General features: G+C 39.0%; 1 protein-coding gene across 2 annotated transcripts in view; it reads left to right on the top strand.

The window, feature by feature from the left end:
• Window positions 1-16,156, top strand: part of drp2 (dystrophin related protein 2) — a 77,301-nt gene that overhangs the window by 38,555 nt on the left and 22,590 nt on the right. For both annotated transcript variants that reach the window (XM_061786688.1, XM_061786687.1), the window contains exons 12-14: window positions 2,900-3,101; window positions 8,666-8,751; window positions 11,065-11,222. In XM_061786688.1, coding sequence (XP_061642672.1) covers window positions 2,900-3,101; window positions 8,666-8,751; window positions 11,065-11,222 — 446 coding nt within the window. The remainder of the gene's footprint in view (window positions 1-2,899; window positions 3,102-8,665; window positions 8,752-11,064; window positions 11,223-16,156) is intronic.

The raw sequence follows: 16,156 nt of genomic DNA, 5'->3' as shown, positions 1-16,156 counted from the left end.
ATGGGTTTTTTTTATTTAAAAAAAAAAAAAAAGCTGGGCAAAAAGTCATATTTCAAGAAAAAAAGAAAACAAATCTTTATAGACGAATTTTGCCTGGGTACAAAAAAAAAATAATCTTAGGAGAATAAAAAAAAGTCATGAATTTAAAAAAATACAACTTTATTACACCTATTCTGGAAAAGCTGTTTTTATTCTAAAATGGCGGTGCGTGAAAATGTCTATGTGAAACCCTTCTGTGGTGCAAAAAAGGTCTGGCACCGCTATACTGTGCTGAAAAAATATCGACGACGTCATCGATGAATCGACTTGGACTCGACTTTAATCACATCGTAGTCGACTTTAATTTATTTAGTCATTCAACCCCTAGTAAGCAGTGTTGCCACAGTTACCCTTAAAAAGTAACTCAGTACACTGATTACCTGATTTTAAACGTACCTAAGTTAGATTACAAGTGACTTACATTCAGCAGTTGCATAAGGCACATTAACCAGGAAACATACAGTACATGTTATCAGATACAACTTGAAGGATATGAGCTTTACTTAGGGGCATAAGTTGTAGCCGTTGCTAAGCTAATGTAGCAGTGAACTTAGCATAGCATCCTAACTTAGTATATAACAGGTAGGTGCATCACAGACTTAACTTCAGCAATTTAACAATTGTACACACACGAAATGGTGGCATGAACGTAATTCTCATGGACACACACCCCAGGTGAAGATAACAACAATCTTCAGTTATACAGTACTGTACATGAAATACTGTTAGCTCCGTAACTTAAATCACTGTGATACTCTGAATATTGTAACTAAAAAAGTGAAGAAGAATCCATACATTATAAATGATATTCACTTCCTAGTTATGTGCTGGGAATCATTTCAACAGTAGACATGGTAGTTAATGGTCGTTTAATGGCATATTACCGTCATGATTTGTGACTTTTCACTCTACGGCTTGACCTCCATTAACCTTCAGCCTGTTTCTACTCCATAGTAGATGAGCACATGACTTCAAGTTCTTTCCTACGCTTTCTGGCCTGGTTCTGCACATGCACACTCCACAAAAGAATCTTTCAATCATTCGTCCTCTTGTACTGTTGTCAGCTCTCCTATCTCCTCCACCCTTCTCCAGTCTTTGACTCCACATCATTAGAGGATTTAATTGGCTGGTTGTCTGGATAAATGCAGCCACTCTCTCGCCACATGGTTGGTGAGTGGTAAAGAGTGCATCCTGAATACGATTTTAGATTATTGTGTCCTTATTTCTAACCTCAGTATCGATCGGGCCAATTATACCGTCTCTCGACGAGCACCCTTTTAGCTGCACTTGTATAGGGACTCGCCATCAAATTAGTTGAGGAGTGGGGAGATCACATTTGTGTCACAGCTCCGGAAGCATCCAGTTAAGTGGCTAATAAAATAAAAAAAAAAGTTCAATCAGATGTGGTTTTATCTATAAAGGGCGGTAAGATGCATGTGTGTTAGCTATTGAAATTCAACATTTTCAGTAGGTATTTGAATATACACTGAATAGGTGCTAAAAATACACGTGTCACAGTTATTACCATGGATAATTAGAACAGTTCTTTGAACAGGCAAAAATCAGTGCTATATGTAGGCGGTCATCTGTCAAAGCAATAGATTAACTCAATAGATTAACTCATTCACTGCCATGGACGTTTCCAACCGTTTATTGCCACCGAATTATATATTTGTCAAGTAAGTTTTTCAACGGGTAAGCGTGGAAGGGTTTTTTCCCAGATTGTCTGTGAACTTCAGGTTTGTTCAGAAGATAAAGATTGAGCGCTGAATCTGGCCTTGTGACGTCAGTTATGAGGGAGAGAAATGTCAACAAGTTGGAAGTCTGACAAGTTTAGGCAACTCACACATAAACAGAGTGCTGTATGTATATGGTTGGTATAAACAGAGTATGTGTCGCAGTAGGTATTCGAAAGTGTGACGTTCAACTCAAGCCATGCGGTCAGGCCCATTAGGTGAGACGAGCACATGATATTGACATGATATTTTAATTTACGTATTTCCCATTTTAACTGTTAAGTAACACAAGCATCTCATAAAGGATATTATTAGATACACACTATGGCCACAACAGTGAGATCCACTACAAAGACTGCAACAAATATTCTGCTTAGTGTGAATCTTGGAGGAGGGTTGTTTATGTTCTGGGGTTGCTTTGCAAAATCTGGCACAGTGTCTTGAATCTCTGCTGGGTACAATGAAATCTCGAGACTAAAAAGGCTTTCTGGAGTTCAACGAGAGATTCTCCCATCCCATTAAAAATAATATTTCGAAGAATAACAATGGTTTATTCATTTTCTCCATAGTGAGTCAATAACATTTCTCAACGGTAAGCTGCTGTTTATCACAGGGAGATACGTTCCAGACCCATCAAAATCTGTGATATAGAGAGACCATATATAGATATTTCATGTAGTTTTACCTCTCACACATGCTTTACGAGTTTAAACCTATTTAAACTTAAATTTAAACACTTAAACTGATAGAAACACACTTTTTAAAAGTATTCCTTAGCGTTTGTTTTTACTCTCGCTAACAGAGTTCTCCAAATAAGAAGCAAAGTGTGCTTGCTTCAAGCTGTTTTATTTGTCACTTACAAACAATATCATTTCATCTACCTTTATGATAACATATCATCTGAAACGCCATAGACTGGCTAACGGAAATGAGCATAAATGTTACTTGCTTCCATACTGTAAAAACCCATGGAAAAGATGATATACCTGCTGTAGTTACCATTAAATGTTCTTAAAAAAGCCAAAGCAAATCTCACTACTTTTTCCCCATATCATTATAATTAACTATTTTATGTACTCACTGAGTTTTGTATCTGTCCTGTGTGTGTGTTTTTGCATCCTTAGTGGATTTAGTAGCACTGAGCAACCTCGCGGAGGTGTTTCGAGGACAGGAATTTCATGAAGCAGAGCACGTGATGGACGTGGTGGAGATCATCCACGGCCTGACGGCGCTCTACGAGAAGCTGGAGGAGGAGAGGACCGTCCTGGTCAACATTCCACTTTGCGTGGACATGTGTCTCAACTGGCTGCTTAACGTCTACGACAGGTGCGACGGACAACGCGAGAAAGTAGTCTTTAGAGCATGGCACTTTTTCATGCAATACAGCATATCAGCAATTAGCTATCCCCAGATATTACAAAACCCACTTGCTAGCAGAGGTGGGAGTTAGTCACATATGTGCAAGTCACATGCAAGTCTCAAGTCATAACCTTCAAGTTTCAAGCAAGTCCCAAAAAAAAAAAAAAAAATCAAGCAAGTCGAGTCACCACCAAATTCCAAACAAGCTGTCAAGTAATAAAATCTCGCACAGTCATGACATGTATTGGGGTAGTAATATTTATTTATTTTTTTCCCAGTGATCATAACACAAAAAACTACATTTACACCTCTAAAAATTAAATGAACAACAACTAATGAGCACAAACAGTACAGAAAATGGATAGATGTGGGTAATGACTGACAAATGAATTGAAACCAAATTCAATCAAAACAATTCATAATAATAATAAAGACAATAGACATTCTGACACGAAACAGCATTAGCTTAAATGTTTATTGTTCATAGCTCACACAAAAATATTATTATTATCGTGAAATATGAGTTTAAAAATGTTGAAAATAGTCCCGAAAGCAATAAATAGCAATAATAATGATAATGGTAATAAATAATTAAATAAACACCTGCGATTGGCTGGCGAGCAGTTCAGGGTGTACCCCGCCTCTCGCCCAGAGTCAGCTGGGGTAGGCTCCTGTACGCACGCGACCCTAGTGAGGATAAACGGTATCGAAAATGACTGAATGAATTAAATAAACATTGGGTAAATGTCAAAATTAAAGAAATACTATTGACTGATCGAATAATGCTGAATCAGTAAATACTGGCAACAGGTAATATTATTTAATATTAAAAGAAATAGATAAAAACACAAAAGGGAAAAATAAGTATTCTATTGTACGTCTATAACTGAATTCATCGTATGATTTCAAGTTGAACGAGCGCGGTATAAGAAATGAACACAACATGCGATACGAATGATGCCAGTGTCAAATCAGGCCATTAATTGACTGTGCGCTGAGTTCGCGGCAAGCCACATTAATTACCCACCGTCAGTTGAGTCAATAAGATCTTGAGCACATAGTTTTTAATTAAGCTTTTAATGAGGCGCGACAGCTAACACAATAATAGGCTGCGTGTCTTCGCCACAGTTACTCATCACCACGCTGTCATTTGAGCTCAAATATGACAACTTTTATGTCAAAATGCATTGGAAAAAAAAAAAGCCATTTGTTATCTTACACTACTATCCAAAGTTTGAAAAAAAAAAAAGAGAATAATGGTGCTCGAATAAATTGAGTCTCAGTAGCTTTGTGTAACGACCTCTTTAAGGCGCCACAACACAACTAAAACTCTAATGGTGCACAGGATCAATCTTGCCTTCTGAGACAACTCCTCTGTCACGACAACTTTCAAGCTCATATTCTTGCTCCTTTTTGTCTATTTCTTACCGTCTCCAAAGAGTAAAGAAAAAGAACGCCGGCGCGGAGACTGAAACGCGAGAGAGGAATCCCGTGAGTGTTGTAAATTCGGTGGGATGCTCTTAAATACTTGCTGTTAATGAGGCAATCAGAGACTTCAGCCTCTGCATAAATTCCAGTAATTGCTTTTGGTTTACAAATAAATAACAATAGTGGTTCTGAATAGTGTGTGTGTGTGTGTGTCGCTGTCCTTTTTTTTTCTTTTTCTTTTTTAAACTCTGGTTATACTGTTAATCAGGGCTTCTAAAACTAGATGAAATGCATTTTTCCAAGTACCCCTTTGTAATCCTACCGCCAGTTAAACATAACTACAATGTGAAACCCCAAGTGCCATTAAGGAATATTTAAAAAGTCAGAAAGGTACTAAGGAAAGCTATGTATAAAAGCCCAAACATATATTTTCTGGGTTCTGGAGGCCGGCATGGTGGTCGACTGGTTAGCAGATCTGCCTCACAGTTCTGGGGACTGGAGTTCAAATCCCGGCCCTGCCTGTGTGGAGTTTGCATGTTCTCCCCGTGCCTGCGTGGGTTTGCTCCGGGCACTCCGGTTTCCTCCCACATCCCAAAGACATGCGTGGTACGTTGATTGGCGACTCTAAATTGCCCGTAGGTGTGAATGTGAGTGCAATGGTTGTTTGCACGCCCGTAGATAGCTGAGATAGCCTCCAGCAGCCTGCGACCCTAGTGAGGAGAAGCGGTAAAGAAAATGGATGGATGGATGGATGGGTCCCTGGAGCCAAAAAGTTTGAGGATCCCTGATACTACATACAGTGGGTACGGAAAGTTTTCAGACCCCCTTAAATTCTTTACTCTTTGTTATATTGCAGTCATTTGCTAAAATCATTTAAGTTCATTTTCAAGTTCAACCCATATTGACAGAAAAAAAACGGAATTGTTGAAATTTATTTAGTATTCAGTATTCAGTATTCTTTGCTGGGACATGCATATATTTAACTCAGGTGCTGTCCATTTCTTCTGATCATCCTTGAGATGGTTCTACACCTTCATTGGAGTCCAGCTGTGTTTGATTATACTGATTTGGAAAGCCACACACCTGTCTATATAAGACATTACAGCTCACAGTGCATGTCAGAGCAAATGAGAATCATAATGTCAAAGGAACTGCCTGAAGACCTCAGAGACAGAATTGTGGCAAGGCACAGATCTGCCCACGATTACAACAAAACATTTGTGCTGCACTTAAGGTTCCTAAGAGCACGTGGCCTCCATAATCCTTAAATGGAAGACGTTTGGGACGACCAGAATCCTTCCTAGAGCTGGCCGTCTGGCCAAACTGAGCAATCAAGGGAGAAGAGGCTTGGTGAGAGAGGTAAAGATGAACCCAAAGATCATTGTGGCTGAGCTCCAGAGATGCAGTCGGGAGAGGGGAGCAAGTTCTAGAAAGTCAACCATCACTGCAGCCCTCCACCAGTCGGTGCTTTATGGCAAAGTGGCCCGACAGAAGCCTCTCCTCAATGCAAGACACGAAAACCCGGTGAGAAATAAGATTCTCTGGTCTGATGAGACCAACTTTTTGGCCTTAATTCTAAGCGGTATGTGTGGAGGAGGCACTACTCAACACCTGTCCAATACAGTCCCAACAATGAAGTATAGTGGTGGCAGCATCATGCTGCAGGGGTGTTTTTCAGCTGCTGGGACAGTACGACTGGCTGCTATCAAAGGAAAGATGAATGCGGCCAAGTACATGGATATCCTGGAGGAAAACCTTCTCCAGAATGCTCAGGACCTCAGACTGGGCCAAAGGTTCACCTTCCAACAAGACAGTGACCCTATGCACACAGTTAAAATAACGAAGGAGTGGCTTCAGGACAAGTCCATGACTGTTCTTGAATGGCCCAGCCAGAGCCCTGACTTAAACCCAATTGAGCATCTCTGGAAAGACCTGAAAATGGCTGCCCACAAACGTTCACCATCCAACCTGACCGAACTGGAGAGGCTCTGCAAGGAGGAACGACAGAGGATCCCCAATTCCAGGTGTGAAAGACTTATATATATACCGAGCAAAGGGTCTGAGTACTTATGGTTGTGTGATATTTCAGTTTTTCTTTTTTAATAAATCACCAAAAATTTCAACAATTCAGTTTTTTCTGTCAATATGGGGTGCTGTGTGTACATTAACGAGGAAAAGAATGAACTTAAATGATTCGAGAAAATGGCTGCAATATAACAAAGAGTGAAACATTTAAGGAGGTCTGAATACTTTCCGTACCCATTGTACATTTTGTTTTCTTGGATCCCGAACAAACTTGACTTGACCAAATAATATATTGTTGCAGTTCTGTCATTGATTTCGCAGCCTTGATTGAGGTCTGCTCTAGTCTTGGGCTTGTGTTTCATTACATCACTGCTTCTGTGTGTGTATTCGTTATGTGTGTGTAGGGGTTTAAAGAGTGTCCTGGTGTGCAGCAATGGGGTTTAAAATGGAAGCGCCGCAAGACAGAGAGTGTGTGTCTGTGTGTGACAGAGGATGGCAGCCAGTTGCCTCCTTATGCGTCTCTGGATCCACTCCAGCTTCGACTTTGAATACGTGCAAGAACGGTTAATGCTTCTCTTTGACTTCTCATGTGACTTTAATCGTCTAAGGATTCACTGCCTCGTGAAAGGGGACTTCACATTTTTCTTTCCGCCCCGCATCCATTGGAGGAACACGCACCTCGGGAAACTTGATTTCATTATTTTCTCCTTCCCACTGACGTAAGGGGTGATCTTGTCCATTCCTTGTTTCTAATGCTAATATAATAAGCTTGTCTCTCCTTCAAATTGTTGCTCATTACGCTCGTGGAGTTCTTTCCCGGCTGCGCTGGCACGCGAACTATGAAATACGAACAGACACACTGTGAAGAGCAATGTGTTTGCCCTTTTCTACTTTAACATAACCTTACAAGCAGAATAAACACAACGGTTAACAATTGTAATTGTTTACATACAGTACAATAGTGAGAAAATGACAACATGACACATATAACTAACACGCTGACTTTGTCCAGAACATTTTAACTAAAAACCAAGCAGTTTACTTGCATATTTGCATACGCAGTGTGAAATGTGGGCCTGTTTAGTTGAACACAAAGCTAATATGCTGTTGTATGAATGCCTTCAATTGTTCTGCCTGACAGTATACGTCATGGTTTGCAAAATCCAAGGTTCAGTTCGTTTCTTGGTTTTGTGGTGACGGTTTTCGGTTTGGTTCGGTGTACGTTGACGCTTAAGAGCATCAATTGTCTTGTCGATTTTGTGTTATTATTTAGATTTTTTTTTAGCAATCAGAAATATACCTTTGTTCATCTATCTATGCCAGCAGCGTTTAGTGACAGGCAGAAAAATCAAATGCTCTTCCACTGGATGGCAAAAGGTACAATATACCTATATATCGACCTGTTGCTTTACACAACGAGAATAAGTCATGGCTCCCTGTAAATATTACAGATTTGTGTTCAAATAAACCAGACCAAATTTCACACTAAGTACATTTGTGACTAAATTGAGACAAGATCATTATTTCATTATTCATACTTTTCATGAGATTTTTCTTATGTAAAATAGGTGCCTTGGCGGAACAAAGGTTGGAAAACACTGATCTAATCATTACTCTCCTCAATAAAAATTATTAAATAAGTCTTGTGATGCTCATAGCCTGACGAAGATGTTCATGTAACCCAAGAAAAAGCAAAGTTTGGCGCAAGCAAGGCCAAGACTGTTCGCAAACCAAAAATAGTATGTAACTTTTCTTTTCAAAAATTGTTCCTTGTTCATCTTTTGAACGCTAATGTACGTTGCTCCAGTTTCCATACACGTGTGCGTCTATACTTGTTTAATCATATCATCTGTGTGAGGCACAAACCCAAGAACAATTCCTCAAATCCCTGCAGTGTCTTTAGTGAGTGCGGATGTGTCCCTAATGCAATTTCACACCACTGACCTGTGCTGTCCTGCTGTGACCTACGTAATTCATCCACACTTTTGTTCCTCACAGCGGGCAAGCCCCAGAGGCATCAGGAATGCCTGGCTACACATTGTTCATGGCTCTAAACCTATAGCTTTTATTCCTTTTAGCGCTCGCAACGGCAAGATGCGCATGCTGAGCTTCAAGATGGGCCTGGTGAGCTTGTGCAATGCGGACGTCCAGGAGAAATACAAATGTGAGTAATGCAACCATCACTGATCACAGCAATTACGTAGCGACGCATACTGGCTCCAATTGTGCAATCAACTCTGCTGACATTAATGGCGGCTGCTACTTCTCCACACCGAGAGCCTTAAAAGGAACGCTCGCCACCAAAGAGCCCATTCATGCGCACTCTTGTTGCCTCTCGCTGTCATTCTTCCGTCGAGTCGCTCTCGTCTTTTCAATTGTAACCTATGCTATGAAGTTTTATTATTTATGTGCTACTCTGTCTGTTTGAACTCCCCTTTTACAGGTGAGTTGTTAAAATCAGAGGTGGCAAAAGTACTTGAAGAAGTACAGCTACTTATTGATTGATTGATTCTGACTGATTCAACTGCTGTACTTACGGAAAAGTAAAAAAAAAATACAGACTCCAAAATGTACTTTAGTTCAAAAGTAATGTAATCACTTTACATTTAGCTTGCTAGCTTGACTTTTATGCTATATCATAATGTGTTCCCATAGCTTTGCTGATGTTACTCAGTAACAAAACATACTAAATTAGCAAACGATAACAACTGAAAAAAATACACCTCCGTGTGCTTTTTCATACTAGAAGGCAGTAGGTGGTGGTTTTTAGGTCCACCGCACACCTAGTAACGCGGTCAAATGCGGCTGGACTGGTCAACTGCAAAAAACAAAAACAACAACAACGGAAAAAAACAGTCGACAGCTCGCACCCACACAGCAGGGGAGTGACCCTCGCACACATCACCAACTCAGTGCATCGATTGGGGAAACGATTTTTTGAGGCGCCACATGTACTGTATTATTTTTTTATTGAACCACAAACAACATGGCACGATTGTCAAGGAAGAAGAGGATTGCCCTGGTCGCTGTAGTTGTATTATAATAATACAAATAGTGGAAAAGGGCAAGAAACTAAGGAGAGAGTGCGGGTATGTGAAAGAATCTTGGCAATGATCGACTGCACTTTTTAGCCACGTATATATACGTCATTGTAAATATAGTTAAGTATTATTGCAAAACACAATAATATATATATATATTTGAAGCAGCTGGCTAGTAGCAGTTGATTCACTACCCGAGACAACAGAGAGACAAGGACGGTGGCTAGACACGTTTAGAAAGATTACTCACAGTCGAAGCACCATCTGTGTGGACTGAAGAACAGAACTGCTCCTCAGTTAAAACGTCCCCGAGGTGAGGCGGCCATGAGGCGTCCTTTACATTTTGGCCATCGCTCTTGCCAGACTCCAGATGTCACTCTTAAGAAAAATATTTACAGATAGATGTTAAGCGTTTGCCATGGACAGCCATAAACACAGATGCTGTGTTTTAATTCCCTCATAAGTCCATCACTGTAATTCCACCACTGTTGTCTAATTAGTCCACTCTCACTCATGCGTACACGTATAGTTCATATCCAGTGAAAACAAAGTGTGTAATTAGTTTTAGCAGTGATATTCAAACTTATTCCACCAACTACCACCTCAAAAATAATTGGCTTTCCAAGTGCCACCATCACAACTAATATACAGTTTGTGCTGTACCTTTAATAGGATAAGTGAGCAAGAGCGTGAGAGAGCTCCAGCACCTCTCGGTATAAAGGAAATGTAGTTGTGTATGAATACGTAAATAAGGTTGGCTCCATGGAGAAAACCCTAACCAGACTGAACGAAATGACTGAAACCTTTTATTCTCCCAGTATCCTCACCCAAAATCTTGTGCTTTGTAACTAACTTCTGGCTTCACCAAGTTTAAAATGTGAGCAAAAGAAAGAACAATTTGCACATATTACTACTTGTACTACTAACATAAATGAAAACACTGGAAAAAGTAGAATTCTGTAATGTATGTGCATACAGTATGAACAATGTCAACTCAATTATATAATACCTATATAATAAATAATGAGCAAATTATTAAGCTTTTTCTCTATAGTGAGCACCTATTGGAAAATGCTTAATGTACATAAAATCCCAAAATATTGGGGCGATCGATCTGATATTTTCAGGGGTTGGAGTGGGAATGATTATGGATGTCCGCATAAATTTTGGTGACGATTGATGACCGTTTTCTGACAATAAGAAACGTTAAGCTTTCTTACATGTAGCTTTTTCCTTTTTCTTTTTTTTTTTTTTTTACACTAAGCTTTTTTGCGTTATACGTTTTAGACGGGCCCCTATTGTTGCCTGACAGTAACAATATGTATAAAAGATGCATACATTGTTAATTTGATGACAATTATTTTAAATGCACATCGGGAAAACCAAATATTCCGTAACATTGCTATTTTCTTGTCTGTATTTTTTGGTGGTGACAGACTTATTCCGTCAAGTGTCCGGCACCGCAGGTTTGACGGACCAGCGTCACCTTAGCCTGCTGCTCCACGAGGCCATCCAAATCCCCCGCCAGTTGGGCGAAGTGGCCGCTTTTGGGGGCAGCAACGTGGAGCCCAGTGTCCACAGCTGCTTTCGTATGGTGAGCCCAGAGGGTAGCTAATCACAAATATTAACATGTTGCGTGATGAGTCCATAAGAAAGCACTTTTAACACAGTTGGAGAACTTTCCAGAAAACCGATCAATATCAAAGAAGAAATAAGTCAGTGAGAAATCAGGTGTGAGGTAAGAAATTATCCAATCTCACTTAATTGATTGGAAAATTATATTTTTTTACTACTAATAATGTCCCTGTGTTCATCTATCAATTTTATATATATATATTTTTTTTTTCATTAAATCTGAATTGGGCAGTTGGACCTGGAGTGCAAATCCAGATACAGATAGCACCATCATTCCCTTGTTTTCATACCAGAGGGAAGAATACCTAAAATGTACCTTCTTAGGGCGTGGAACTTCACAAATATTCTGACACAACACCTCAATTTTACATGAATGTGCTTTTTAATGCACACACACTGCAATCACTAATAGTTAACGCGTTACTATACCCGCCTGTAGAACATTGATAATAATATGATGAATTGAGATCATGTTGAGCACTGTGCTTTTTTATGTCTACCACAGGTTGCATGAACTTTACCTTTCTACACTCGAAGGGTGACTGTGCATAATTTTGCAATGTTAGACGGCCAACTAGAAGATTGGTGAATGGTGTCCTTTTAACACCCTGATATTCAAAGCACATCGTAATTATGTGCAGTCTATTCTGTTTCACACTTGTCCTATCAGCTTTGGCTGATTAATAATTAATTCCGTTTTCTGTTGGCTCCATGTCATTTAGTTGGGAGATTACATTTGACCTTAATGCAAAATGTGGGGGACTTTTCAAAAAGCTTTGTCTAAATGTGGAATGAAGAGTCCAATACAATATACACTGTATGTATACTATTGTCAAAGTCCAAGAAAGGCTTTTAATGTAGAAGCAGTGCATATTCACAAGGCTCAAATTCGTGAATTCAAGTTGGCTTCCATAAGGCCTTTTGTAAACTTCTGCGCTTTATATTACTTTCAAGTTTGATCCAGAACAGACATAACTCGCAACTCAACTCTCATCATATCTTTAGTCAAAAATAAGCACACTATAAGTTTAATATAGTGTCTGTTCTTACGCAGCCCCAGACATGACATGGAGAAATGTTTTTAATTGTGGCAACAATCCGGTTAAGTGTGCCCACAAAATGCTATTTTGTGGCCGCAAAGTAGGGATAACATGCATATGAAATACTAATTTGTGGGTTTAACATCATTCCCATGAACAACTTGGATGTCTTATTATTTCTTGGGAAGGTGCATTTGATTTGATTCCCCAACTGTCCAGTACGGAGTCGCAGCTACTTCGTGGCCATAAATTAGCATTGTGTTGCTTAAGTTATATGGGCACAAACGCAGACACTTGAAACCACAAAAAGTGACTTGTATAGCCCTTATTCATATAGCATGAAACAAGACGTTCTGGCTGGAGGTTAAATACTGAAAATGATGAGGAAGTAGAAACAGATGAGCTCAAAATAGCAAATTATTTTGAGTAATTAACCAAATTTATCAAATTAAAGTCCTGGCTCCACTAGGACGCATGGCAAAAGACATTACAACTGTAAAGAGAGACAAACTGGTTCAAGGAAAGAACCTTGAGGAACTCCTTTTAAGAAAAACCCTGTCCTGAGACACTGCATCCTATTATAGAGTGTACCCCAGAATAACTTGTTGATAGGCCTGCTCATTAAAAATATTGCAGGTTTCTTGCATTATGTGTGCAATCGTTTCAACATACAAGTTTACTTCATAATCTTTGCCCTGCTGCACACCGAGTAATGCGACTGACCTGGACAATCGCTAACAGAATAAAGTCGGCGATTGGTGATTACCAACTCGGTGCAGTAGAAAAACTAGTGTTCTCGTTGGTGAACAATGTTTTGAGGCGCCACATTTACTGCTGTTATTTATGTATTTATTTATGTATTGAACCAAGAACAAAATGGAGTGTTTGTCAAGGAGGAAGCTGATTACCATGGCTGCTCTTGTTATATTATTGATTTATTAAAAAAAGAAAAACTGAAAGTCGCTTCTACTAAATACTGAGCAAAGGGTCTGAATATTTGTGTGTGATATTGCAGTTTTTCTTTTTTAATAAATCTGCAAACATTTCAACAATTCTGTTTTTTTCTGTCAATATAGGGTGCTGTGTGTACATTAATGTGGGAAAAATGAACTTAAATGATTTTAGCAAATGGCTGCAATATAGCAAAGAGTAAAAAATTTAAGGGGATCTGAATACTTTCCGTACCCACTGTAATTATACAAAGAGAGGAAACGAGGATATTTGAGAGGCTGTTCGTTTTTGCGATGTTCACTCCATTCATTGACAGACACTTCAGAATTCACTCTTTAGAACAGTTATATTTGAAATCATAAATATAGTTAAGTACAGAAGTGTAATTTTCTTTTCGGCCAATCATGAAAACTAGTTTCAGAACCCGCACTCTGCCTGACAGTTCAGTCGCATTAGACCTCGTCACTCAGGGTGCAGCGGGCCTTGGGAGGTATTTCTCTACTCTTGTTCTTCAAATCAATGAAGTCAGACATTATAATAATTTTCAAGTTGTAACAAGTGGTCTGTGAAGAGACGTGTAAATCTACGATTGTAATCTTAAATGTAATCACTCACCTCATGAACCTGCTCAGGTACACTTAATCACGGCAATTACATGCGGTCAACTAAGGAGGCCTAAGGTCTGCAGACAACAATTTCAATTATCAAGCTATGCCGAGCCTCTTTAGTTATCAAGGTAATGCGTTAAGGAAGGTAGCTTGATCGAGACAAATGATTGCAGCGACGTGCTGTGAGGTTCATGAGTGGTGAGGCACTGACTACGTCACGTGACTGTCAACACGATGAAGCTCAACTCAACACTGCCATATGCTGGTTGTGGCACCGTACATACCAGACTCCACTGTGCACTTTTAGTGGCTTTTCTGGTCGATAAGAAAGACTAAATGTCACACACTTTCATTAAATATATTAGACAGTCTGTTAAACGTCAGCAAGTGCAGTACATGTGTGATAAAACGTATATTTTTGGCGATGTAATGAGGAAACACCAATGTCACGGACCAATCACAGCCCCTGCCTGAATGGATGTCTGCGTGGTCTCTTGAAGCATCATACGAGCGATGATTCAACGTGACTCGGAGCTGCACTTACTATGCATTTGAACAGGAAATATGAAAATTCTGCTATTTTAATGATATTATTGGATTGAAAAAGAAAATCGATGTAAAGCACAGACCATATAACTAAAATTGAACAATTTAATGTAATCATCAGGTTTTATTTACTGTACACATGCAGTGGAAAGGAAAGACCACCAGGGGGCAGTGAGGCTCTGCCTCACTTGCCTACCCTGACCGCACGTCACTGCACTAATGGCTTGAGACAGAGTCAATCTGATATACAGAGATAGGATGTTGGGATGTATTTTACACGATGGTGTAAGTTACATTGTGATTCAGTTTGTTTTTTCTTTGGTGTAACCTGACGTTCTGTTTTCAAAACTACTAATTTCCAGAAATAAGCATCATGACACAAATTTATTAATAGATATTTTGTTCTAGAGAAAAGTTTACTGTTTCAAATGGCACAGTGATAAACTGAACTGTTATACTAGAGAGAAATGTAACTTCATTTGACCTCTTGCTTGGAAAGAACAGGGCATGCTCGAGGAGCCCTCTTTATTATCCCAGGAGAGGCTACACTTCTTTAAAGCTCACCGTCTGTGGGATCAACACGCACGCACACACACACATAGATGCATGTATTTATGATGCAGCTCTGCTTGAGTAGCAGAGGAAGCCCCAGGGGAAATCAAGCTCTTAATGCACCTAAGATGCCGACTTAATGAGAATTTAGCACATCGACGATTTTCATCACTTATCAAGTCGCTCCTTTATGAAGATGTCTTCCCTTTGATCGCATCCTGGAATTCGCGAAAAGGCGTCTCGGGGAGAGTGACGCAACCATGCAGACACACACATTCTGTATGTACTTAGGACACTTGGATTCTAAAGTCGAGGTGTTTTTGTTCAGAAGTAGAAAGCAGCCTAAAGTAAATTTTATATGTAATATACATGTGAATATATATATATATGTATGTATATGTGTATATATATATTTTTTTTTTTAAATTTCTTTCACAACATAAAACATATATATATATATATATATATATATATATAATTATTTTTTTATTTTTTTCCCACATAAAACAAGACATTAATAGAGGGAGATAAAGTCCACCACTGTTGAGATCTTGAGCGATTGAACGAGATCTTGGGAAAGTTGTACACCGCCCAATCCTTCCACTGGAAATGCTTCATGCTTTGCCGTGCATATTGTCCATTGTTTGATGTTGTCAGCTACACAAATGATTGTTGGCGAATAGGATTTCTTGTGCCAATCTAAAATCCACGAGCTTTTGGCGTTCAAAAACACATACTGTACAAGTACGGTGTTTGTTCGTTTGTTTTAGCTGATATCATTACCTAATTTTGCATTGTTTTTTGTTTTTTTGTTAGTCATTTCACAACATTAGCAAAATTATGAAAACATTGTTTTGAAACATAAAAGTTGCTAATTTAAAAAAAAACATGAAACAGGATTTTTTTTCTTATTAGTATGAGCACTATGTAAGTTAGTAAAAGAGTGCTTTTATTAACTTACATAGTGCTCATACTAATAGGGGGGGGGGGGGGAAATCACGTTTCATGTTTTTTTATAACTATTAACTATTTTGTATGCAGGTTTTTTTTTCATTGTGGCAAGTTATCAAAACAGGTTTATGCCAGTAAAAATGTTACATTTTACTATTATACTAAAGTACATTTCAGAGCCTGTACTTTTTATTTTATTTATTTATTTATTTTTACTTTTACACAAGTACTGTACAGAATATAAA

This window comes from Phyllopteryx taeniolatus, chromosome 10 (genome assembly GCF_024500385.1).
Source record: "Phyllopteryx taeniolatus isolate TA_2022b chromosome 10, UOR_Ptae_1.2, whole genome shotgun sequence".
Lineage (NCBI taxonomy): Eukaryota > Metazoa > Chordata > Actinopteri > Syngnathiformes > Syngnathidae > Phyllopteryx > Phyllopteryx taeniolatus.
This window is presented reverse-complemented; position numbering and strand designations above follow the sequence as displayed.